Raw genomic sequence first — 27,078 nt, 5'->3', positions numbered from 1 at the left:
CTTCTGGGTGCTACTGCAATTTCATTTTAAATAAGAACCCCAGAGTTCTGCATTCTCCTGGCAGAGGTGGTCTCCCTCTGTCAGGTCTCAATTTGAGATGGTGGCTTTGGACAGAACTACATTTCTTGGCTGTTTCAGAAAGTGGCAAGCAGGAAGACGTGCATGAACACTAGCTACTAATCCCATCAGTCTATGGCTGTCTCTGGCTACCTTCCCAGATACAGCAGCAACTCAGTGACAAGCAACAAATCTGTCTACAGTAACAAATCTGTAACGATGAGGTTTGTTAAATACAAAAATAAGTCTCTTATAGTGCAATTCTATGCATCTGCTCAGAAGTCCAATTGAATTCAATGGGACTTACAGATAAGTGTCAATAGGCCTGCAACCTGAAAGTCCAAAATGGGTACCTGTATTTGAAACAAGCCTAAACAACTGAATTAATAGAAGCCTATCATGTGATGCATTAAAGCAGAATTTAAGTACCTATAATCCAACTTTACCGCTGTGACAACCTGCCTGTATTACCAATTAAAATGTTTCAAAACAGTTTATCACTCTATATTTCTTCAAAATACAAACATACGCTACAAAGGAGAAGTAGATTAATTCACAATAATGGCTGTGTGATTATTACTTAGCCCAGTGTTATTCAAACTGTGAGGCGTGGCTCGTTAGGGAGGTGCCAGGAACTCAAAGGGGAGGAGCGGGATGTCCTCTAGCAGCGATACAGTCACACCCCTGGACAGAATAGAGCCCGTCTTCTGACCATCTCTGCATCTCCATCAGCAATCCCCCCCCCCTCCATCAACTGTGAGTGTTTGCTGTCGCCCCACCCTCTTCTCCCTCCACTCCGAGGCTGCCGCCTTCTGTGTTCGCTGTATGTTGTTTCCAAAGCTCTTCCACCCCCATCTGGCAAGTACCAAATATGCTCATTTTGCAGTCCTTGCCCTTGCTGACCGTCAGAAAGAAACTCTCCTTGATCCTTGTCTGGTTGGTTCCTAGTTCCCAGCCTGGGATCCCTCATCAAAGTGAAATCTCTTTTTTCAACCCCTGCCCTCTTCCACTCCCCCCTTTCAATCTCCAAACCTTCCCGCTTTCCTCCCCCTTCCCTTAAAGTTGTTTCCATGCAGTTGGCAAAGGGGGAGGGGAGAGACAAGCACACACTTTACTTGGCCAGGAGCAGAAAAAGGGCACTGTTTTTTAAGTAATTTATTAATCTTGTTTGACTGAAGAGGAAAGGCTGTATTTTTAAAGTGATGAATCTTGCTATTTGAAGGGAATACTTCTCAGCCATTGATGAAGTGATTACCAGCCCAATCCTATCCACACTTTCCTGGGAGTAAGCCCCATTGACTCTAAGGGGACTTACCTTTGAGTAGACATGCATAGACTTGAGTTGTGCATCTCCTAGTATAGGAGACAAATCAGTTTCCTAACCAAACCTTTATCAGCTCTGATAAATTTTCATGGTCTATTTTTGTTTTCCCCACCGGCTGCTGGAAAAATTTAATTTAATTAAATTAATAAAAGGTTCAATCCTATCCAAGGAGAATGGGAGAAATGACTAGTTGGATTGGGGTCCACAGGGGTGTGTGTGTGTGTAATGTTGGTCAGACTGGTTGTTCACAAAGTTGACTTGATAAAACAATTCAACTGGTATGCTTACAAAGTTAAAAAAAATGAGTCTTCCTGGACCAGACAAAATCTACCTACTCCAGCATCCTGTCTCCAACCGTGATCAGCAGCTGATCATTTATAAAGCATGTATATTGCTGTGTATTAATAATATATTTTTAAGATCTGCATTTAATTAATGATATGATTAATATAATTAATATTAATATAGTTAATATTTCTGGTCACTTCCTGTTTAATGATGTCACTTCCAGCCCTCAGGAACATGATGGGGAGTCATGGCCAACAGCCATGGGGGTCAAGGGAGCCACTGGCCGGAAAAGTTTGAGTACCACTGACCTAGCCTGATGTAGTGTGTGCATGGTACACATTTTTATTCATCACATTTATATTCCTCCCTGTTTCATTGATCTCAGAGTGTAATACATGAGGATAAAGAGGAAAACCATCATCAATAATGCCCTCTACAAGGTAGGTGAAGATGGAAGACAGTGTTTAGCCCAAGGTCTCCTAATGAGCTTCACAGCTGAAAAAGGAACTGAACTGAGGTAAGTTTGGTCCAGGTTTAATATTCTATGCAAAAGACCAAACTGGCTGGCTCTCAAGAATCCAGCGATGTGCTTTTCCACAGACAGCAGAGCTTTCCCCTTTTCATTACTTTGTAAGTTGCTTTATCAACTCCTGAGGGGTTGTACACATGGGTCAGACTCTGTGCACAAAGAGAAATCATGCATGCAGCAGGAACTTCCACTATTCTTGGATCAACTGTTTCTACCATCATTTAAACAAAGCACAGTTCAGTTTAAAAAGCATTTAGGGCCCAATCCTATCCAATTTTCCAGTGCCAATGCAGTTGTCCCAATGGGGCATGCACTGCATCCTGTGGTGGGGAGGCCTCCTTAAGGTATGGGAACATTTGTTCTCTTATGTGGGGGCTGCACTGGTGCTGGAAAATTCGATTGGACTGGGCCCTTAACCTCTTCAGAAGGAGGAACTGCTGCATCAAAAACAAAAGCAGCTTCTGGCTCTTCTCACAGATCCTGGCCATACTTTCAGGTCTTCCATTAATAGATATTAGGTGGAATTTTTACCAGCCTCCATATGCGTACTAAAGCATTAGTTGTTTGCTATGAGTTTATAGACATCTCTTCAAAGATTATTCCACATTTTGTCATCTCTGGCTTTGCATTAAAGCTTATCGTAACATCTATCCCAGATAGATTCCCCCAATTTAAGATGACTCACCTCCTGAATCCCAAGACACAAATAATAGATGCTGTCAGGTGCATAGTTTTCTCCATTTGGCCTTCGAATTTCGTTAATAAAATGGGCCAATCCAAAGTTTAGCTCATCGGGATTATGCAACACTATGTCTTCCTTTAATTTTACTGCCTTTGCTGTAGCGTAAAATATAGGGCATCATATAATGCAAATGCTTACATTTATGTAATAAAAAGTATCCAGCAGAAGAATACAGAAGATAACAAAGCATCCAACAGAACTACAAAAAATAGCATAAACATTTGTCACAAAGGCAGGAAATATATAGTTTTGCACTAAAATGGTCAATTTATTTGGCACTTTTAACACTTAGCTACTTGGAACTCATCATAAAACGTTGAAATATTTTGCTAAAAGCCCATTTTGCTAATCAGGAGCTGAGGCTGAGAATGACTTGCCCAAGCCATCCCAGTAAGCCCAAGGCAGACCTGGAATTCAAATTCAGGTCCAAGTTCAACAAACTATTTACTGGAGCACACTGGCTGGCTGTTAGACCTAAGACTTATAGCTAAGTAGGAAATACTTACTTGATTTCAGCTCATCTAATACTGGGAGATCTTCATCTAGATTCCTAGTTTTTACCCAGTGTTTCCATGCATTTACACCATACGCATACTTGAAGGGAAAACTGCACTCTGAATTCTCAGAGCTATCATCCTGAGAGTGGTATTCTGACACTGCTTTTCTCTTCGCTCCCTGCCATTAAAACAGATCTGTAAATATTACTGCTTATTAACATTGAACAGTAATTCTGCTCTCTACTACAGATAAGACAAAAGTCAAGTAAACTGTAACTAACAGCTGCCAAGCAGATTTCAAAAGACCAAGGTAATACTTGTGCTTCCCTTAAGCAAAAAGATCAGCTTGGTTAGTTTCTTATACTATAACCTTTTTTCAATAACTGCTCTGCACTATGGTCAGAAATTGGTTTAATTACACAATAAATAATGATAATTATTTATACTGCCCCATTAATGATACCTTAAAGAACCTTGTCAGAAATGAAAAACCCAAGACACCTGCATTTGCAGGTTCATTTTATACCTTACATAGTGTCACAAGCCCTGGCGTAAGGTTTGTATGACACTAAAAAGCCCACAAAGTTTACAACTTGGAAGAGTGAAAAAATAAGGATATAAGTGTACAAGAATCTAAAGTATCAGTCCAAACTGAAACTCTAGTCAGGGAAGGTACAATCATATTTCCCTTAAAATTGATACACTTAACAGTCTAGTATTAAGAGCTTCGGATTTCCATTTGTTAAGGAACATAAGATCAGAAATAATTTTCCATATTTGAAAAGCTACTATTAGGGCTTACCAAAAGCATGTTGTTGCCCGAGGGCCAAACAAGTCACATTGTGAATTACACTGTTTGGTCTGCATGTTTGTCTTCTGAAAAATAGCAGCTGTAGGAGCTTCCTTCCAAACTGGATACAGACTAAGGGGGAACTTTAACCTTTTCCCCCACCATTTTTCTAAGCAAGAACAGCTGATGACCGCTATTTTCACTTAAGAAACTAAACAGGCAGATCTAAACAACATAATTAAAGTCATGTCTAATTTGAAGTTCAAGGGGAAAATCCAAAGGGGATTCACCTCTACTCAATTTAACATGAAGGACAAGCCACCTAGAGGTTCTCTTGCACAAACCCCCTTTGAACGAAAGGAAGCAGTACAAGAATACTACTATGCCATCAAGAAACTCCTTTTCATTTCTGTGCTTATGCGAACAGCATCCCAATCAATTTTGTACTATAGGCCACATCATCTGTCTTTCAATTCTCATGGCACTCCAAATTCAACCCTTCCCCCCCCCCCAGCCAGGTGTGTCTCCTTCCCTGTGGTAAGGCTATTTATAAATGAACATAACTAAATAAGACATCCCATTTGCCATGCAATGCTTATTAGTTCAGAATGCATTTCAGACATTATACCTTCTTTTTAGTTCGAGGTCTTGGCTGTTCCTCATATTCTTCTCCAAAGACAGGGGGCAGAAAAAATTCATTTTCTGTGTCAAGTTCCTCTGTTGCTGTACATATATTAGAAGTATTTTCCCATAAGAAATATTTAACTATTTAGTGGTTCAAAAAATTTTTTTTCATGTGCATATAAAGTGACAATATATTTTCCATAGTATTCATCAATATTTGCAGTCATTGTAAAAAAACTGCAGACAGTTGGTTTCCCAACAAGGATGGCTTTTCATAAAATGAAGCATACTAGTTGCTTCAGCAGTGCTTGGTCTATAACAAAATATTGAATTCTTCATTTTAAAGAGGAAACATTTTAAGCCATTCCCAAGTATCCACTGTGTCACACTACCACACAAACTTTTTTTGTTGTCTTTTAGATATTCCACACCTAACCTGGTCCTATAAGTGTTTGTAAATGAAATTATTCAATATTTCAATAGTTTTCATTCTCAACATTTGTAGTTCTCCTACAAATATTATACTGTATTTGACATAAAATATTAATATCTCTATTTCCTTGCAGATGAATAACATCTACCTCTTCTCCACGTCTCATCACTGTTACCTGCAATTTTTCATTACTTCTCTGCTGCCCAAAATATATAGAACTTAGAAAAAATGGTTTCAATGGGCACCACCGACTTTTGAGTTTCATTCCCATTTCTTTAGGGAGTATGTGTGTGTGTAAGAAAAAAGTTGTGTGGCTCTTGACATACTGGTCAATATTTCACTCTCAATATGAATCAGATTGGACACTGATATTTAGCAAGTCCTTCCTCGGATATAAAATGAAAGCCTTTCGCAGACAAACTTTGATTGCCAACAGGCTCAGGACAAACAAAAAGTCTATGTTCCCGCAAAATGTTACAGGATATACAGCCACAAGATGGTCACTATAGTAGATGGTTCTAAAAAAGATTAGACACATCCATAGGAGAGTATCAATGACTCGTAGCCATAACAGTAAAAAATAGTACATATATACTCAGAGTAACCTGAATGCTAAGAACAAATGATAGTCAGAATCATGCCCTGCCTGTGAGCTTCCAAAAAAGAATCCAGCAGGCCAGCTTCTGAGACCAGATGGATCTCTTAGAAACACATCACCCACCATTCTCTTTTTTAAATGAAATTGTAAACATGCATTTTTGTTTGAGCCATTCTGAAGGCTTGATTTAGAAATCTAAACAACATTAATAAAAATTTATACTTCAGCATGGATTTCTAAGGTTAGTGGGGAGAGTAAGTGGCAACATTTAAAATAATTTTGTCCAATGTTGATATTCATTCATTTTATAAGTATACAAACCTCTTGGAAAATCAAGTTCAATATCAAGCTCTGGTTCATATGGAATATCAGGCAAGCTTCTCTGTGTTTCTGTCTCAGAGTTGAGCAATTCCGTGTCAGTAATTATACCTGTAATTAAAGAAAGACAAGTTATATTTTTGCCCCCTTTAGTAACTAACAGAGTCCAGTAGAAGCTAGTTAGGAATCAACGAGATGCAGAGGATCGGTGAATGTGTCTATAAGGGTTAGTCAAGTACATTACTGCCCTATCATTGTTTTAAATGTTTTATTTTATATATAGAATGACGGACTTCAAATAAAACAGTGGTCAAAATACAACTAAGAGGCTCTTAATGAGTCAATCAGGTCTCCAAAGCCTGCAGTAGAGTGTCTGTTTACACAACAAAGGGCACAATCCTACCCTGCGCTGGCACACCAAGAGACTTTTCCTCTTACCCCAGGTAAGCGCCCTGGCCCCAATAGGTCTCCTCGGACCTGCGCCACTTCCGGAGGTGACACAAGTCTGAGGAGAGTGGAGCTGCTTGGAGCTCCCCGGGAACAGGGGTTGGGATCTGGCATAACTGCCATCCCCACCTCCCACTCCCCACCTGCCCGCCCCCAGGGCTACCCACTGCCTGCCCTCCCACCACCCATGAGCGCCTCCCTCCTGCCCACCCCAGAGCCTTGCGTCAGCCCAGTCGGGCCGACACAAGGCTTACAGAGTAAGCCGCCATGGAGGCTGGATTCAGATTCTGTGTGTTAGCAGACCGCTGTGTGCCAACGCGGCTTACTCCTGAGGAGGCGTAAACGTGCTTTACGGCATGTTTGTGACCCTCCTGGGCCAGCACAAGGGACTTGCACCAGACCAACTCATTCTCAGCGTCGCACCCAAAGAGGCTCTTAATACAAAGAAGAGGTAATCAGTGTCCAGTATCCTGCTCAGCCAGAGAATGTGTTGTAGGGAGTGACTGTTTACACAACAGAGGCATTAGATTGGGCTGAATGTTCGCTTAATGATCTAATCACATAACAGCAGGGATCAGAGAACGTATCCCTGTCATTAAGTGGCGCACACCTGTATAGGTTTTTAGAATTGTTTTATTTGTAAGCCAAATTGACTGCCCTCTGTGGGGTAGAAAGTTGGGAATATAAATTCTAAACTAACTATAAATTAGTTATACTAACTAACTATATATAACTAACTAACTAAATATTAATATTTCTAAACTAACTAACTATAAATTCTAAACTGAATGAATGAACCAACTGAATAAATACATCTTACTAACTCATTCTTGTCACTAAGTTCCCCAAATCCACCCACCTGCACAAATACTTTGGCTGCAATCCTATACTTACTTTTTCGGGAGTAAGCTCCACTGAACACAATGGGGCTTGTTTCTGAGTAGACATAAACAGGATTGCACGGATGGTAACCTACTTCACGGGGTGGTGGAAGCTTGCTCTTGAGTTGGTAGTGGTGGCGCATCTTCCCTAAAAAAATTTGGGGGGGTTGCGTTGTTTGCAGACAGCAGCAAGCCCTGAAAGTGTTGCTAGGGCTGCAATCCTAACCACACTTTCCTGAAAGTAAGCCCCAGTGAAAAAATAAGACTTACTTCTGAGTAGACCTGGTTAGGATTGTGCCCAAAGGTTTATATTTTTCTTATCCTGTACAAGGTTGTTTTAACCAATATACCTTGCACAGAAAAGAACTGCCATTACAATAGCCACAATTTGCTGCGTACTATATTGATACAAACATTACACTTCTTCATGTGAGCAAATACTGGAGAATGAAACAGGACTGCCTACATATATAAAAAGAAAAGCACAAACTGAAACAAAGATCACCAGTATTGGCAACAGTTGTGCAAACTATGCTAAGACATACTTTTGAGCTCTGCAGATTCTGTTTTCTCATCTTGTTCCGGTTTCTTTTCTGCTTTAGCTGGTGAATCCTCAGTCAATGGGACTGGATGGGAAGGGACTTTATTCTTTAGTTCTTCTATTGCTTCAAGTATCTTCTCACTGCTATCCAGTGTGGTGGGCAGAAAAACTGGAACTAGTACCTAATGCAGACATGATGAAATTGTTAACTTTGCTAATGTGCATTACTACTAACAGGTAGGGTAGAGCAGAACTGGAGTAGTCCTTACAAGTACCTTTCCAAAGGAAAAGCAATCAGTGGGTTAGATTCAATAGGCCCAAACATGAAAGTATTGGCAACCTTCAGTCTCGAAAGACTATGGTATCGCGCTCTGAAAGGTGGTTCTGGCACAGCGTCTAGTGTGGCTGAAAAGGCCAATCCGGGAGTGACAATCCCTTCCACACCGGGAGCAAGTGCAGTCTGTCCCTGGTCTGTCTCCCTGGCTATGGGCCTTCCTTCTTTGCCTCTTAGCCTCAGACTGTTGGCAAAGTGTCTCTTCAAACTGGGAAAGGCCACGCTGCACCTGGAAGAATACCAGGCAAATCTCTAACAAAAACCCTTGACTTCCGACGGGCGGACTTCCCTCAAATGAGGAGGCTGGTTAGAAGGAGGTTGAAAGGGAGGGTAAAAAGAGTCCAGTCTCTCCAGAGTGCATGGAGGCTGCTTAAAACAACAGTAATAGAGGCCCAGCAGAGGTGTATACCGCAAAGAAAGAAGGGTTCCACTAAATCCAGGAGAGTGCCCGCATGGCTAACCAGCCAAGTTAGAGAGGCTGTGAAGGGCAAGGAAGCTTCCTTCCGTAAATGGAAGTCTTGCCCTAATGAAGAGAATAAAAAGGAACATAAACTGTGGCAAAAGAAATGTAAGAAGGTGATAGGGGAGGCCAAGCGAGACTATGAGGAACGCATGGCCGGCAACATTAAGGGGAATAATAAAAGCTTCTTCAAATATGTTAGAAGCAGGAAACCCGCCAGAGAAGCGGTTGGCCCTCTGGATGGTGAGGGAGGGAAAGGGGAGATAAAAGGAGACTTAGAGATGGCAGAGAAATTAAATGAGTTCTTTGCATCTGTCTTCACGGCAGAAGACCTCGGGCAGATACCGCTGCCCGAACGGCCCCTCCTAACCGAGGAGTTAAGTCAGATAGAGGTTAAAAGAGAAGATGTTTCAGACCTCATTGATAAATTAAAGATCAATAAGTCACCAGGCCCTGATGGCATCCACCCAAGGGTTATTAAGGAATTGAAGAATGAAGTTGCAGATCTCTTGACTAAGGTATGCAACTTGTCCCTCAAAACGGCCACGGTGCCAGAAGATTGGAGGATAGCAAATGTCACGCCTATTTTTAAAAAGGGAAAGAGGGGGGACCCGGGAAACTATAGGCCGGTCAGCCTAACATCCATACCGGGTAAGATGGTGGAATGCCTCATCAAAGATAGGATCTCAAAACACATAGACGAACAGGCCTTGCTGAGGGAGAGTCAGCATGGCTTCTGTAAGGGTAAGTCTTGCCTCACGAACCTTATAGAATTCTTTGAAAAGGTCAACAGGCGTGTGGATGCGGGAGAACCCGTGGACATTATATATCTGGACTTTCAGAAGGCGTTTGACACGGTCCCTCACCAAAGGCTACTGAAAAAACTCCACAGTCAGGGAATTAGAGGACAGATCCTCTCGTGGATTGAGAACTGGTTGGAGGCCAGGAAGCAGAGAGTGGGTGTCAATGGGCAATTTTCACAATGGAGAAAGGTGAAAAGCGGTGTGCCCCAAGGATCTGTCCTGGGACCGGTGCTTTTCAACCTCTTCATAAATGACCTGGAGACAGGGTTGAGCAGTGAAGTGGCTAAGTTTGCAGACGACACCAAACTTTTCCGAGTGGTAAAGACCAGAAGTGATTGTGAGGAGCTCCAGAAGGATCTTTCCAGACTGGCAGAATGGGCAGCAAAATGGCAGATGCGCTTCAATGTCAGTAAGTGTAAAGTCATGCACATTGGGGCAAAAAATCAAAACTTTAGATATAGGCTGATGGGTTCTGAGCTGTCTGTGACAGATCAGGAGAGAGATCTTGGGGTGGTGGTGGACAGGTCGATGAAAGTGTCGACCCAATGTGCGGCGGCAGTGAAGAAGGCCAATTCTATGCTTGGGATCATTCGGAAGGGTATTGAGAACAAAACGGTTAGTATTATAATGCTGTTGTACAAATCGATGGTAAGGCCACACCTGGAGTATTGTGTCCAGTTCTGGTCGCCGCATCTCAAAAAAGACATAGTGGAAATGGAAAAGGTGCAAAAGAGAGCGACTAAGATGATTACGGGGCTGGGGCACCTTCCTTATGAGGAAAGGCTACGGCGTTTGGGCCTCTTCAGCCTAGAAAAGAGACGCTTGAGGGGGGACATGATTGAGACATACAAAATTATGCAGGGGATGGACAGAGTGGATAGGGAGATGCTCTTTACACTCTCACATAATACCAGAACCAGGGGACATCCACTAAAATTGAGTGTTGGGCGGGTTAGGACAGACAAAAGAAAATATTTCTTTACTCAGCGTGTGGTCGGTCTGTGGAACTCCTTGCCACAGGATGTGGTGCTGGCGTCTAGCCTAGACGCCTTTAAAAGGGGATTGGACGAGTTTCTGGAGGAAAAATCCATTATGGGGTACAAGCCATGATGTGTATGCGCAACCTCCTGATTTTAAGAATGGGTTAAGTCAGAATGCCAGATGCAAGGGAGCGCACCAGGATGAGGTCTCTTGTTATCTGGTGTGCTCCCTGGGGCATTTGGTGGGCCGCTGTGAGATACAGGAAGCTGGACTAGATGGGCCTATGGCCTGATCCAGTGGGGCTGTTCTTATGTTCTTATGTTCTTATGCACAGCCTGCCTCCAAGCGGGCCGCTCAGAGGCCAGGGTTTCCCACTTGTTGAGGTCCATCCCTAAGGCCTTCAGATCCCTCTTGCAGATGTGATGGAAAGCATTTGCTCTTAAAAATGCATGCGGAGCAGGGGGAGGGGGTGGGCGCCCTGATTTGCAACTGAAGAAACAGAATGCCACAAACAGAAAAAGATTAATTTCACTAATGTAAGGTTGCATGTGTAAAGCTTTAATTTAATTCTATGTGTTCTCTCAAAGCAGTTCTGTGTTGTTCCCTTTTACAGGAATGCTGCAAGCATTGTTTTTTTAATACAAGGGAACCCCTGTATCTGCAGATTTACTTATCTGCGGATCTGGTCTCTCCTCCCACAGCGCTCCCCCTCCAGAGAGCTCCCCTCACCCCCAGAGGGTCCTCTAAGCCTAGTAGGGGCTTCAAAATGTCCAGGTTAAAAAAAAAAGTTACTTTCAGTTTCTCCATGAAACTGGAAGTGATGGTTTTAATGCCTTATAAGGTATTAGGAGGTCTCAGGAAGCCCCAGAGGGCTGAAGCCCTGAAGCTCTTGCTAGGATCAGAGAACCCTTGGGAGGCAAAAGAAGCAGAGCTCTCCTCTGCTCCAGAGGATGGGGAGGAGGGCATTTGCCTGTATCTGGGTTCTAATTAACTGTAAGGGGTTCCAGAACGGAACCCCCGCCAATACAGAGGCACACCTGTACATACATCTGAGTGAGGGAAGGTGAGAACCCTGCATTAAGAAGTTCATTGCTCACAAACAGATTATAGCTTCATATTGCTTTTCTGCTTTTGAATACATTCCTATTTCTATTGCTTCTATGTCTGATTGGGCTGGTGGTTTGTGTGTATACAAGACAACAGCATGGCACCAATTAGAACTGTTGCCTGCACAGATATGCAACTTAAGAGACCAAGTTTTCAAAAACCAGCAGCTGTAGGCCTCATTACTGCAAAAGAGACAAGCTGCCCTTGATTCTAATGCATGGAAAACACAGATGGGATAACATTCTGTCTCCAGATCAGAGGTTGCTACCCAACAAAAGCAATCCATAGAGCAGTATGTTTCATTTATACAAATGAAGTTATACTACTATACCATAAAGTACACAGTTATAAAGACCTCTTTAAGTTTGCATCATATTTATTTCTGCCACTCAGAGTGTGGTTTGAACATTCTATTTAATTCCTCTGAAGAGATTACTACAAATCAGAGAACCTCAGCTCAGACTAACACAGTACAGTGCTTTACAAGAGTATATGGGATCATGAAGTCACACTCAAGGTAGATCAAACACAACAATTTCAAACTAAGCAATTAACTTACCGGAACAGGAACTGTTGTTGGAACTGGAACATTTTGACTATACATGTGCATAGGAACTGGTACGTATACAGGTACCGGAACAGGTACAGGGATATATTCTTTTTCCCAGCCATCATCTAAACCAGAAGACAACATACTGTTAGATACTGCACAAGAGATACTGAGACAAGAGATACTGAAGAGATACTGCCCGATGAGCAAATTGCAACTATATTCCTGAGAAATGCTGTTGACAAAATCAGGTCATATAACAATTGACTTTGTTCAACAATTACCTGTCTGACAAGATTTCGTCTGCATGTGGGGTTTACAGTAGGTGGCTTTTGTCATTGTCAGAGGTTTGCAAAGAACAGCTTTGTTCTTCATTTCTTTATTTGATGTTGGAGAAGGAGGAGGTGCAGACCCCTGTAAATAAAGATATCATCCAATATTAATTACCAGACCGAGACAATCCTGAACAATATACGCTCCAATCCACCCTCCCCCCGCCCTCCCCAAACCCACATGCCAACCTAGTGAGGCTGGTGTAAAGGTGTGTCGCCATGGTGGTGCGGAGGCCGAATCTGGCCTCCACAGGCTGCCACAGGGATATGTACTGGCCCAGCCAATTAACTGGAACTTGCAATTCTAGGATCATGCTCTCAGACTGTCATGTTCTGCTACTATTTACTTCCTAAAGAGGGGATCCCCCTGTTGATGAAGAACAGATGCGTTCCCAATTCAACTGCCACCTGCCTGGGCTTCCTATCCTTGGATGGTGGTTTAAAGAAACTATAAAAATCCCACTTAATCCAGTAAGAGTGAAGAGCAACGTGGGGTGCCAGTCACTGCTCCTGTTTTGCGCACTGTCCCTTTCCTTCACCGTATCCAAACACAATGACATTCAAAAAGATCCCTTAGACAAGTTTTTACTTACTGTGACTTTTGTTCGGAGAGTTTGGCAACCTTGATCTATAAATACAGAAAGGAAAAAGAAGATGAATAAAATTCATCTTTTCAAATTAGGTATAGTAGATACAGCTGCAATGCTTGATACTTCAAATCAACTGCACAGAATTCCCATGCTCCTTTGACAGAAGGAAAAGTAACTGATAATATCAAGGCCCATGCATTTGTTTGGCAGGGGGACATATCTTCTCAATATTCTCCTCAAAACTGGAAGTTACGTGCCCACTTTTTTTAGTAAAAAAAAGAGGGGAAGGTAAATTGTCTTGATTACTGGCTCATTATCACACAGGCCACTTTGATTACTCTCACCCACTTAGCTGCCAAGCATTTTCATGTAAGAATGCTCCACTTCTTCATCTTAGAAGATGATTTCATTTGGATATTGGAAGTTTACATTTACATTGCACAAGTCAAGAAGGTAATCTACTATGCTACTGGTCAGGGAAAAAAATAGTACCATAATGCAAGTTTTCTGGTCCTTTCTGTGTTGCCATATTAGGTTCATTTTGTTGACAGTAGAAACGCAGAAGGCAGTGCTGATCACAGAAATGTTTCATCTCCCCCCTCCACTGGACTTTTTCCTTAAGAGTTCCTTGAGTTTTACAACAGTCACACCTTGCAGCCTTAAAGAATAATGGTAGGGTTATTAAATAGGCCTTAGAACAAATTAAATAGGTCTGAGAACAAAAATGAGCGTATATATGTTGTAAGTCACATTTTAAAAATGCTTAAACTCAGCAGCCACAAAGAAGACAATTATATGTGCACGCACAAAGACATATACAGTATTATATAAACATATGAAAATGTGTATGTGCTCCAATTTCCTAGTACTATGAAGGCAAACTTAAATGTGCTATACAATATATGATGTAACTCATCTTTTTAATATTTCCTTCTGAACTTGCAAATACATGACTAATGCTATCATACAAACAGAGGGATATTTGTTAAAGCCATAAATCTTGGCTGGATTACCATGACAATGAATCTTGAAACACCTCTTTAAACATATTAAGCAACATTTCCATAATACCTGCAGACACATTGTAGCCCAACTTATAATGGAACAGCTTATTGTATTTAAGTGAATTTTAAATTTTTTTTTTTAATTCTGATTTTTCTCTGTAAACCACTTTGTGAACTTTTGTTGAAAAGTGGTATATAAATACTGCCATTATTATTATTATTATATATTATTATTATATAATAATAATAGCATAAGCTCCAAATCTCAATTTGAGGATGGAGATAATAGGACATTTCTTACACTCTCAGTGTAAAGTTCAAAGATGTTGCATCCTAACCTTCAATAGAGCAGTGCCTTACTGCTGGACGCTTCTTCCAACAACAGAAAAATTATGCTTAATGCAACGATTAACAACGCCTTTTGTTTGTGGAATGACTTCTTGAAGGAGCAATTTCCTTCCATTCATGGAAGAAGCTTCCGAAGATGGAGTACTGCTGGAAAGAAGGTGAGGATTCAACTCAAGATATGTGAAATATTTTGAACACTTCGCATACATATCATACAATGATATCATATCCCTGACCACAGCCCTATCCCTGACCATAGCCCTGCTAACTGGGCAAAGAGGCACTTTTTGAAGTGGTGCTCCTCTTATATTTAGCAGGGGGAAAATAACTGTCCCTCTTCACCCAAGTAGAGTATCTTCTAGTGGCTGTTTGCTGGTGTTGTTCTGTATCTTTTTAGATTTTGAGCCCTTTTGGAACAGGGGACCATTTAGTTATTTCATTTTCTCTGTAAACCACTTTGTGAACATTTTTTGTTGAAAAGTGGTGTACAAATATTTTTAATTTAAAAAATAACACATAGTGCTCCTATTCATTATATAATGAAATTGCCTCATTTATAAAAACCAGCAGTTGAATAATTAACTTTTTGGATCACACACTTAAGGACTTTATTCCAAGCTTCTGGATACCCACTGAATATTATGTTACCTTATAGTACCAGTCTTGAAACTTCCTAGAACACTCTTCACTGCAAAAATCTCTAATTACTCCATCAAGCTCCTTACTTGCTCCCTTTTTACAGAGCTGAGAGCAATAGTTGCAAGTAACGCATCTCAATCCTAACCGCCTTGCAAAATCTTGCTTATATAACAGCTTGCAACCTGGAAAAAAATTAGAAACCAAACAATTCTTGAAACCTATGCAATGCAAAGGAGTATTTTCTCAATAAAGATTTTTACATTAATCTTGTTACATGTCTCCACAAGATAATCCTGCAGCATGAGACTTCTTTAACAAAATGTCGTCACACCTCTGGCTCATAAACCTTGATTACTGCTTCAGTACCAATCAACAACTCCTGCAATCGAGAGGTGACAACTCTGTTATTGCTTACCAACGGACTTCCATTCAGTGTAAACTAAAGTCCCAAGGAATTTTTTAGTAGTTTAAAGTTCATTTCAAACTCAAAGTGGATTTGAGAGTCCAAAAAGTTGTTGTGTAAACAACTTCAAATATTGTTAACACAATCCTGGTTTACCCATTTCAGAAGTTTAAATGCCACCATATGAGTTTAAAGTACAGTATAAACTTTTTGGGTAGTGTGTTACACCATCTAGTGGAGACAGTGAACAAATTCATCAACTGAAATTTCATCGTGCCGCACTACTTCATAGAACACAGGATTTAATAGGGAACTTTTCTATCAGTGATTATATGGCATTCCAATAGTACATATAATTCAAAGCCTTTTAAAAAGGACTGCTTCATTGTTTCATGACAATGGAATCACCTGAATACGCTGGAAAAAAACAAAATTCTGTCCAATGATGGTTTCTATAAGAGCTGAAAACCTGAATTTTTTGAAAGCTTAAAAAATGACATTACTTTTAAAGTTCATTCACTCCTCCCTGGGCATTTGACATTGCTACTTTGGCTGTTATTTCTAACAAAAAAGGCCCAGAACTTTTGCACTGTATGGCAAAATAAGAACAATGAGAATCAGGTTGTCAATCGTTGTTCTTGTTCTGATTTTCCAAGCTGTTTCTCAATAAGAATCATTGGGGGGGGGGGGAGAACACCCTTAAAACCTTAGCGCCTCCTAAGAGCACCACGTGCTCTAAGTGAGTCTTACACTTACTGAATACAAGTTTTTTTTAAAATCCAAGATCCTTGACTAAGAGATAAAAAAGGTTTTATGTCTAATCATCATTCTAAACATGTAATATTTCCTTTGCCAAATCTATTTTCTCCCCTGTTGCTATACATTACAAGAAGACAACTTCTGCTTTATTCAGCATGTCCTGCCACAGCAATCAGGACAAAGTACAGGTTGGGGAATGTATGACAATAAAGTTTCATTTTTCTGTATCACATAAACCATCTCCTCTCCATTCATTCCTGCAGTCACTGTGTGGACACACAGAGGACAAAAAGGAACTCATCTTTGCAACATGTGATACTGTCTATTAGTCTATAACAGTTATTACATTTACTGGACTTGCAGGTCTAGTTCAAACAATATAAGCTCAAATTGCAAACTGCAACAAGTTGTGTGCCCACACTCTCACTTCCCCTCTCTCCTCATACTTCATGTGCCAGCTGAAGCCAGAGCTTCCTGGTTTGCTAAACCAGTTTCCAGCAGCACCAAATTGGGATACAATGGTTTAAGTAATTAAGTAAATAAAGATAACAAACCATGGTCTAATCCTGATTTGTAATCAGCAAATGCTCAAATATGTGGCTTGTACACAATCCAACACAACTGCGCTCTGTGAACTGCTTGAACTAAGTCACAAAATCTACATAGAAAGAATTAATACATGCTAATCAGTGGTGAATCATCATGAATGCCATGATGATTTTGCCATCATTTGAATACTTGCTGATAAAAGCCAACTCAGAGATCAAATACATAGCAAGTAACTTCCTAAAAGCTAGATCATTTGGAGTCTAGATGCTTTGAAAAATTGGTTCAACACACCATTTATCATTTGTAATGTTGAAGGGCATCAATATTAGACACACAAATGACAGTAATGGCAACTACATAGACCACCGAGACACAACACACCTTCACTACAGAATGGTCTCTTGATGCCAGAAAATTTCACCGTTTCATGCAGCGTCTTTTCCTCTTGACAATATTCACAGTATGTTACTATGCAATGTAGCTTCTTATAGTCATCACAACAATTTCTGCTGCAGAACTGGTAGACTTTGTTCTAATGAAAAATAAAAAATACCACAGAAGATAAAAGGACAAGTAACAAGACTTCAAATACTTTAGAAGAACTTAGCAAAATGATTCATTAACAATGTATTTTGTCCAAAGGGGACAAAAATCCTTGTTTGACTGTGTGACACACACACACGCACGCACGCACGCACGCACGCACTTGTAGAAGGAACAAATAGCTAAAAGGTTTTTTTAAAAAAACCAAGGAAAATCCAGCTCGGATCTAAAGGTGCTCTTTGCTAGTGGAAAGTAAAACTGTGGTTTTTACTTAGTATTGGGCAAAATTTACATATTAACAGAAACAGAAGCCACTCAGCAGGACTGCAGAGGGCAAAGCTGTTTCTTGCTGTGCTTGTGTTAATGCTGTGGTAACTAACTTGCAGTACAAATGCCCAGTAGCAACAAGAGCTCAGATTGGCTGGAGGAATGAACATTTACCACTAGCAGGTTGAACAGAGCTCTGCACACTCTTTCCAAAGCACCACTTCTTTCCTAAACATAAGTCAGAGCGGTATAGTGGTAAGATGCTTCACTTTAGCTGGGGAGATTAGAGTTCAAACTCCCACTCAGCCATGAAGCTTTGTGAGAGATTCTGGGCAGTTACCCTTAGGCTAACCTACTTCATAGGGTGATAACAAACCCACATTCCCTCAGCTGGGAAGGAAAGGATGAAAACGAGAACATATTAGCAATGATGACATTAACACAAATACCAATACTGTATGAACACAATACCATTTTCTGAAGAAGAGAAGCTACAGTTGCAATGCAGTCTTTTTCATTAGTGGGCCACTGCTATGGGCCATGAAATAAGACATTAAAAACAGACGTATTGCACTTATAGTCTCATGATGTCTCAAACTAAGAAGAAGGGTCAATATAAAAAAATTGTTCACATTGTTGCAAAGTACAGTCATGTGCCGCTTAATGACAGGGATGTGGACCAGCATCCCTGTTGTCAAGTGGGGCTTGAATCTATGTGAAGCCTCCAAAGGCAAAGGGAAGCTCTGCTCCCCTCATCTCTAGAGGTTTTTCTGCATGCTGCCTCTGTGAGGCTCAGAATGCTGGAATCATGTAGGAGACATGACTTCCGGTTTCCTCTGGGAAACCGGAAATTGTGTCTCTTGTGTGATTGTGGCATTCTGAGCCTCTGGGAGGCTGAGAAAAGCCTCCAGAAGTGATGGGAGCAGAGCTTCCCTCAGCATCAAAGGCTTGGGGGGGTGCAACCTTCTGAGCAGCAGCGGCCATCGCATATACAACCTGTCGCTGGCTGGAAGGTCATTAAGGGGCGCACACCTGTATAATGAACTTGTGAAACCTCCAGCAGTTCTTTCAAGCACAGACATTCAGAACAGGAGAAAGATGAAAAAGAATTTGAATAAGTTTCTGAAAACCAGAAGTGGTCTCCAGAGGCCCATTCTGAAGCCTGCACAGGCAGACAGAATGGGTCTACAGCCTGGAGCAACCTAGAAAAGCCTCCAGGAGGCTTCCTTGGGCTCCCTCCTGCACCACCAGGAGCATCGTGACCGCCCCCCCCCCCAAGGTCAAGGCAGATGAGGTGGGTTGCAGTGTCAAAAAGTTTGGGAACTGCTATGGCCAGACAAGGTCAGCCTGGAGGGAGCAAAAAGGGAGCTCCTCCCCTTGGGCTCGGACCATGACGCTGCCTGCTAGCAAGAGGAGCTTACCACGAGCAAAGACTGAGACATTCTGGAAACACTGGAGAAGTGAATTGTTTAAAGAATAAGATATTTTATGGTAACATTCAACTAGTGATGTTACACAAATATTAAATAGCATATCTGCTCTATTTTATGGTAATAAAGCAATCATACATTTTCTGAATCATTTACTTACTTCCCATTCCAGTATGTCAGGCTTTGAACAGAACGTATTTTTGCAATAGTTGCATTTCAATTGAATATCACTTGGCGCCGCAAGCTGGCCATTGGATGAAGACTGTACACTAAGAGTCTGAAAATTTTTTGAAAAATACATATATTACTCTGGGAGAAATACATTTTGGCACCATTTTTTTAAAAAAAGTGTTAGTGAGAATACATATATCAAGAACATTTTCCTTTCAAACGATTTCTGCTAGATTTCAGTGGTTCTACATAAGATGGCTCATCGTGCTTCTGATGTTTCCTCTATTAACATGTTCTCCTCACTGTACATGGCATCTTAGTGTTATATAAGCAAGGAGACAGGTTCATGGCCCAAAGGACCTTATAGTTTAGAAATGCCAACAGTGAGAGAGAAAAAGGATGGAAGGAATGGGGAAGGCTAGGACAACAATGAATGTGAACTAGTGCAATTAAAAGTACCTTGGTTTTGTTCCAACTAGGGAAGAGGGTTAAAGACTTGGAAAATGGAAGACATAAAGGCTAACTGACAACAAGTTCCAGATAAGAGGAAGAAAGGGAGAACAGGTGAAGTTACTTAAGAGAGCAAGAGAACTTCAGGCAATGGGAACGATATAGGAGGAGCAAACACCTCAAGCGAAAGAAACACCTGACAATAAAGGATAAAAAGGCAAGATGGGGAAAGCCTGTAGAGATATGTTAAGGACAACAAGCTGACTCCTCATTACCCAAAATTCTGCTACCATTTTACCTCACTGTCCTGAATTCATTGTACTCAATCCACAGTATCTCTCTTCATTATAACATTTCCATACCCTCAAATGATAACAATTAAGGGTGCAATCCTAACCCCTTATGTCAGTGCTTTCCAGCACTGACATAAGGGCAACGCAGCTCTGAGGTAAGGGAACAAACATTACTTTGAGGAGGCCTCCATGAGTGACACCCAACTGCAGAATGCAGCACATGTCCCATTGGCACCACTATGCCAGTGCTGGAAAGTACTGACATAAGGGGTTAGGATTGTGCCCTAAGTTTTACATCTACCATCTGAGACCATGGTACTGTTCAACCACAGCAGGTTAAGCAAAGAAGCCAAGACATAGTGCTAAGGTCTAACAACATGCTCACAGCAGACCCCATGATTTGAGTTTAATCACTCAAGTCCAAACACAAAGATTTATACCAGTCCTATACAACAGTGTTTCCCAACATTTTTTCACTTGCATACCCCTAGGCAGCCCATTTCCATAAATTGTACCCCTCATATTAGCCCCACAAGGCATTCTAATGCCAGCCCTGCAAGGAGTCCACACAGGTAATACAGACCTGCCTTTTCCCGCCATTATTAAATTCTTTTTCAAGTATCCCCTAAAGGTCTTGGCAAGTACCCCTGGGGGTACGTGTACCCCAGGTTGGGAATCACTGCTATACAATATTAATCAACAAGAGACACCTAGCACGAGTCTTCAGAATAGGTTAACCTAAGCCTTTTCCCCTTCAATATGGGCATGAGAAAATAAAGACTGTGTTTAAATGAGGAGAAAAGCAAAGTCAAGCAGAAACTACTGCATGAACAAAGAAAAGAACTAACAAATTCCCAACCACTCATGTTTGAAAAATGGCCGCATCACCAAAGTGCTATCACTCAGGGTCTAGCCTCAACCCCCAGATTAAATTTGTCTAGTACAAATTTAAAATCTGAATCAGTATACCACCAAAACTCAAGTTTGGTCCTCAGGCAAAGTTAACTTGACTTATTTTGTGTGCCTTATTTTAAACCAAGTTTTGCATTATCTGAAACTGGAGTGAGAGAAGGAAGAGAACAGTGAACAAAATGGATATCTGAGGGGGCAAACAAGAAGCTTAAATGTTCGAACCTAACTACAAGCCTGCAGATTTGCAGGTCAGAAATGTTCTGAAGGCCTTCAGAATCTCTAATTAAGATACAACATCAAATCTGATGCTATGTGATTTGATGCTATGTGAACAAAACTTGAAAGATGTGCATGCTTGTTTGATGAAATAGAAAGCTATAGCTTGCCCCAAAATAGGATTAGAGGGAAGAAACTATGCCAAGCAATCCCAAAGCCATTCTCAGCTCATTCATGTAACACCAAACCATGATCTGTTGTTGCATGTGAATCAATTCACTGTGTACACATTTGCAATATAGCCACAAGCACAACTAACTTTAGAGTGCAAAGGGATATGAGAAAAATTGCTTGTGAACCCACAGACTAATCTGACCCCTGTGTTAAGTGAATGCAGTATAAGATGACCCTTTTTAGATCAAAGTTACCTAGCATAAGTCTAGTTCTTCAGCAAATTGTTTTGCAGCACAATCCTAAGCATGTTAACTCAGAAGTAAGTCTCATTGTGTTCAATGGGGCTTACACCCTAGTAAGTGTGTTTAGGATTGCAGCCTTACTTTCATTCACTTGATTTTGATCGACCTTCCAGGCCCCTGGATATTATCAAGGTGCATAGATTTGCAGCATCCCAGTGTTGCCAAAGCATGACATCATGATCTTGCACATTCTAATGTGTGTACTACTACATTTATTTGGAAATATAATTAAATCAGCAACAAAACAGACTTGCCTAGGGCCCCATTTTGTGTCTTGTTTCATCAAGTGCATTAAGTGAATGTTGAATGTGCCGTTCTTTACTTGTATAAGACTCAATCATAATTTTTGCTACCTTTCTTGGAGATAAAACCTAGAACAAGTTAATTAGATCTAATGATCCTGTGATGCACTATTTGGGAGGGGGCTTCTTTACAACTACAAATGAGTCTTACCTGTGATTTTTCATTCTGTCAGAGAAAATGAAAGCAGTCATGTTCTGATTGCCCTCCTTTTCCGCCTTGTATTTTCAGCTTCCCTATCATACAGGAACTGTCCAAATTCTCCTCCCCCCCCCCCCCCCCGCAAATGTTACTATTAAGTGTTGGCATCCTTTAGTCTCAGAAGACTATGGTGTCACACTCTGGAACAGAGTGTCCTCTCCAGTGCGCGAAGCCTGGGTAAAGTAGGTATGGAGGATAGGCTGTTACCCATGCAGCAAATCCCCCCTCTCCACGTCGCTGAAATGGTCCAATGGAAAGGCAGAGGCCAATACGGTTGGTTCCAGCGGTGTCGCAGGAGTTGCCAGAACGTGACTGTGTTCAGCCATGAACTGCCTCAGGGACTCCGGCTCCGGATTTTGCCTCGAGGTTGACTCCTGAAGCCTTTTCCATAACTGGATGTAGCCACAAGGCAGTGGGGGTTTGGGATCAGAGTTTTCCTTCTCTTAGATGAGCTGCCTTCCCAGGCTAACGAGTCCCATCTACCCGGTGGCTGTTCAGTCGCCTCTTACGACAAGTACAGCCAAACTGAGGGCCTATTCTTATCCCCAGCCCCCAGGGATTAAATGTTACTATTGCTATTACATTAACATAGGCAAGATCTATTGGCTGATTTAGGTCCATGACCTTATAACCACAGGGGTTCAGACTCTTCCCATGCCTTCCAAAAGCAACCATTAGAGCAGCCCAAATGTATAGTTAAAAGCAGACAAAATCATTCACCTTCATGTTTCAAACAGACCAAAAGGTAAGACAGATAAGCATAGGAACTTAAGGAGTAGCCCAAAAGCAGTCTAACGGATAACATGCAAACAGATTAAAGATCAAGCTCAAAATATGAACTATCTAATGACAATTTTGCCCAGTATTTACAGAAAAGGTACATTTGGCTTCGAAGACAATAAAGGTCAGGGTTATAGTGTGACAAGGCAAGTGCAGGTAAAATAGATTTTAGTCATTTCAAAAGTATTTTAAATCAGCATTTTAAATTAAAAAGGAGCTAGCTTAGAAAACAAGCCATCAATACATATATTTGTAGATTTTCAAAGACAGGCACAGTCAAAGAGGAGCAAAAGCATCTGTATGAAATATCACCAAAGTTATGTTTCAGTCAATGGAAATTTTCTTTGGAAGATGAGAAGAACTTTCCCAATTTAGAAGTCATTGTTAATAAGGTCAATGTTAATAATGTCAAATGTGAAAGGACAATCAAGACCGTTTCTTGAAATGGTCCAAAACATTTAGGTTTTCTTGTTAATAACTTGAACAAAGCTAAACATAGTCTGCAAGTCTATAAGCAATGGGCATCACCTACAACAAGCTGAGTAAGACCCACTGATTTCCAACAGGGAAATCTTTCTTACAACAGGCTTAAACTTTCCTACTGAAAGGAAAGTTGCCTAAAACTCTTTCCCCAAGTTCAAAAGATCTTGAAGCATTTAGCTTTGGCTGGATTAAGCCTACTGGAAATGAGAATAATATCTTCTTCATTTACACAAAGTTGGCAAAAGGTAAATAAAGCAACACCAACGAAACACCTATCTATAATCAACTCTCATTAGCTGGCACCTAATCTAGTCAAAATGATTAACAAATTATATACATTCATACATAAACAAAACCTATTTGCAGAGAAGACTATTTGAAAACAAGCCCCTGTGATAAAAGCACATTTGTTCCTTTAAGTAAAACATGAAAAACCCAAGAACAAGCAATGGACTACTGTAGAGGCACAGATCACAAGCAGCATAAACATTTATCCCATTTCTCATTTAAACCCATCTGTCGAGCTATAATGTTAGCCACATCTCAGGTACAACTACTGTAATGTAAATAAATACAGTATCTATTGTTAAAGCATGCGCACAATGCCTCGTTACACCTTGTTAAAGCATACACATAAATTCAAGCTTCAAATGCTGACAGTAGGATAAACATCAGGTAATCAATACTATTATTATCTGCATAAGTTGACTGTTTATCTCTAAAAAAAAATGGGTTACACCATTTTTTACTACAGGCGTTCTGGAATCACCCACTGTTAAGTGAAACCACCCTCCCCCATTCTGCTCCCCTCACCTCCTGACAGCCCAGCAGAGGCCACGCACATCCTTCTGCAGTTTCTGCCAGGCTCAGTCTGACTCTTAGAGTCAAAAACATGCGGCTTCAGGCCCCCCAATGCCTTTTAAGGCATTAAAAACATCATTTCTGGTTTTTCAAAAAAAACAAAACAAAACCAGAAGTCACATGTTTTTGACTCTTAAGAGTCTGTCTGAGCCTGACAGAGGCTGCAGACAGATGTGCACGGCCTCTGCTGGGCTCAGAAGATTCTCTGCAGGCAAGGAGAGCAGAACGTACCTGCACCAGCCTGGCCTCTGGAGGGGGCATGAGTGGGGATGAGGCTGAGTACCTGATCCGCGGATAAGTGAATCCGCGGATACTGGATCCGCAGATACAGGGCCCTCTCTGAATATTCTGTTTTTCTCAGACTGTCAAAAGGAGTCCAGAAGTCAACACCTTCCACACACTGGGCTGCTTATGGTGTAACATCAAACCATGTACACCTTGATAAGGTTGGGGGAACAAGTGGACAGCTCCCAATCTCACCATGCACAGACGCAAGGTGGGAGAAAGGAGGTAGTGAATGTCTACACAAGGGCTAGAAAAGAAAAGTTAACAACATAAACACCCTTTGAAAATTACCTACACCTGAGAAGAGCCAATAACCAACATAAGGGCACAATAGAAGGCTAATTTCTTTTCAAGCAGACTTCAACGACCAGTTGGTTTTATGTTTACAACGACCAGCTTTTAGCAGTATTTTGTCTTCTACCTTGTATTAGTAGCTACATAATTCTTGAAGATGAACATGTAAGAGTACCTAACAGACATGCACAGAAAAATATATACCCAGGGAGGAAGAGATTTAACACAGCAGCTAACCTGAAATTTAGCTACACAACTGGAACTGCAAAAGTTGTACAGTATTCCATCAGGCATTGTGGCTTGATACTGAGGTAAAGAGTTTCGCTTACAAAAGTGGCAAACAATTCCCATACCTAAAAGAAAAACGTAGTTTACAAAGAAAATAAATGTAAATGTACAAGGTTATGAATGACAAGTTGGCATTTTTCAAAACTTCATCAGTGTGAAATCTGCATCTCATTATGTTGGATATTTCACCAATTAGAAAAGGTTTATAGTAAAGTCACCACTTCAAATGCTGTCACATCATGGTCGAGTATTTTAAAAACATTTATGTTGATATCAACAGATTTGATGTGCGTGCTAATTACAAAAAAGAAATTAGTTAACTTTTACTGTTACACAAAGAAATTAAATTTTAATTTCAGTACAATTTTTTTGAAATTTTGTTAGATAAGATTTCTACAGATGTCAATTATTCATTGAACCGTATTTTTTCAGTGGCATGTAGCCCAAAAAGCTATGGTCAGTCTACCATAGACTTCAATTTAAAAAAAAAAAAAAAAGCAAGCAACTATTTAAAAGAAATGCTGCATTCCAAAAAATGTAGGCAATAGGTCAATCCTTCAAGAGTCATCAGCCTCATCATTTCATGAAATATTTGACAGTGATCAAATAATAGGTTGTCAATATCAGACCAATCAATTTATTGACATGCTGACATACTGACTCCAAATCTAACATCATTACATTTTCTTCTGCTTAATAACGCCTCATTATCTTTAAGTATGACGCTTTTACACAATTACCAAAATTTACTTTGATAACTCTAACTCCAAAAAAAATTCATCTAGTGTCCTTCCCCTATTTTTTACAATCTCCATCTATTTACAGAATTTCCTGTCCTAAGCAAGCTTAGCTTTCTACGTGAGGAAAAAGGTAATGCCATAATGCAGATCCCAGCAGTATTTACCAAAGACTGAACTAGATTAACACAGATTATCCTGGAACTAGTGATGATTCCTCAGCAATATTCCTATATTGCTATAAAAAAATAAGCCTCGAACTCTAGAAAGAAACTGATACCATTAAGAAGCCAATTAAAGAAAAGTTGTAGCTGTATAGTGAGTTGAAATACAGGTGTGCACCATTTAACGACAGGGATACGTTCTCCTATCCCCATTGTTATGCGATTAGGTCATTAAATGAACATTCAGTCCAATCTATTGCCTTTGCTGTGTCAACAGACACTCCCTGCCAGATGCTGGCTGCACAGGATACTGGAGATATATTGCCTCTTCTTTGCATTACAAGCCTCTCTGTTGTATAAACAGACAGTCTGCTACAGGCTATGGGAGACCTGACTGCCACATTAAAAGCATCTTTATTGTGCTTCAACCACCGTCATAAATGCAGTCCGTTGTAATGCGGTGATTAAGCGGCACATGTCTGCATTAAAAAATGTAAAAGGAACAAAGCTTGATAGTGCTCATATACAACTGATATACATAGTCAAGATATTTTATGTCCTAAATATAATTTGGTCAAGAACCATTTTCAGCATTTTCTCATAAGGAAATCAGCAGCAACAAAAGAAACATGATTCCCCTACTTTGGAAAATAATTTTATCATAATTGATGGAAAACACATCACCCTTTTCACTTACTTTGTGATTTTGCATGTTTTGATTTGTGTGTGTTCATGCATGCAGTTGAGCAGTATGGCTCCATATATCCATTAGGTCCTATGCACTGTGTCATGTCAAAAAACCTGCACTGAGCTCTGCAACCAGTACAAGCTGTTAATTTGCCATATTTCTAAAAAGTAAATAAAAAAAGCAAAAAAGGACATTAGTTATGACTGATTCAAATAGTTGTACTATAAACAGGCATTCAGGAATTTTCTACTGCCCTCTCCCAAACTCAGATAATAAACGCGAAGCCACAACACAGTGCAGCCGGATGTATA

General features: G+C 40.6%; 1 protein-coding gene across 4 annotated transcripts in view; it reads right to left on the bottom strand.

The window, feature by feature from the left end:
* The window catches only part of ZMYM2 (zinc finger MYM-type containing 2), an 82,427-nt gene that overhangs the window by 12,990 nt on the left and 42,359 nt on the right, over nt 1-27,078 (bottom strand). For 3 of the 4 annotated variants that reach the window (XM_066622665.1, XM_066622667.1, XM_066622666.1), the window contains 14 exons: nt 26,777-26,927; nt 25,128-25,243; nt 19,329-19,445; nt 17,310-17,460; nt 15,227-15,399; nt 13,719-13,884; nt 13,230-13,264; nt 12,589-12,718; nt 12,314-12,429; nt 8,074-8,251; nt 6,204-6,311; nt 4,856-4,950; nt 3,447-3,615; nt 2,884-3,035 (listed from right to left, as the gene is read on the bottom strand). In XM_066622665.1, coding sequence (XP_066478762.1) covers nt 2,884-3,035; nt 3,447-3,615; nt 4,856-4,950; nt 6,204-6,311; nt 8,074-8,251; nt 12,314-12,429; nt 12,589-12,718; nt 13,230-13,264; nt 13,719-13,884; nt 15,227-15,399; nt 17,310-17,460; nt 19,329-19,445; nt 25,128-25,243; nt 26,777-26,927 — 1,857 coding nt within the window. The remainder of the gene's footprint in view (nt 1-2,883; nt 3,036-3,446; nt 3,616-4,855; nt 4,951-6,203; nt 6,312-8,073; nt 8,252-12,313; nt 12,430-12,588; nt 12,719-13,229; nt 13,265-13,718; nt 13,885-15,226; nt 15,400-17,309; nt 17,461-19,328; nt 19,446-25,127; nt 25,244-26,776; nt 26,928-27,078) is intronic. The other variant, XM_066622668.1, reaches the window with a different exon arrangement.

The sequence above is a fragment of the Tiliqua scincoides genome, chromosome 3 (assembly GCF_035046505.1).
Source record: "Tiliqua scincoides isolate rTilSci1 chromosome 3, rTilSci1.hap2, whole genome shotgun sequence".
NCBI classification, from domain to species: domain Eukaryota; kingdom Metazoa; phylum Chordata; class Lepidosauria; order Squamata; family Scincidae; genus Tiliqua; species Tiliqua scincoides.
The sequence above is the reverse complement of the archived record's forward strand: the minus strand, read 5'-3'. Positions and strand labels throughout refer to the sequence as shown.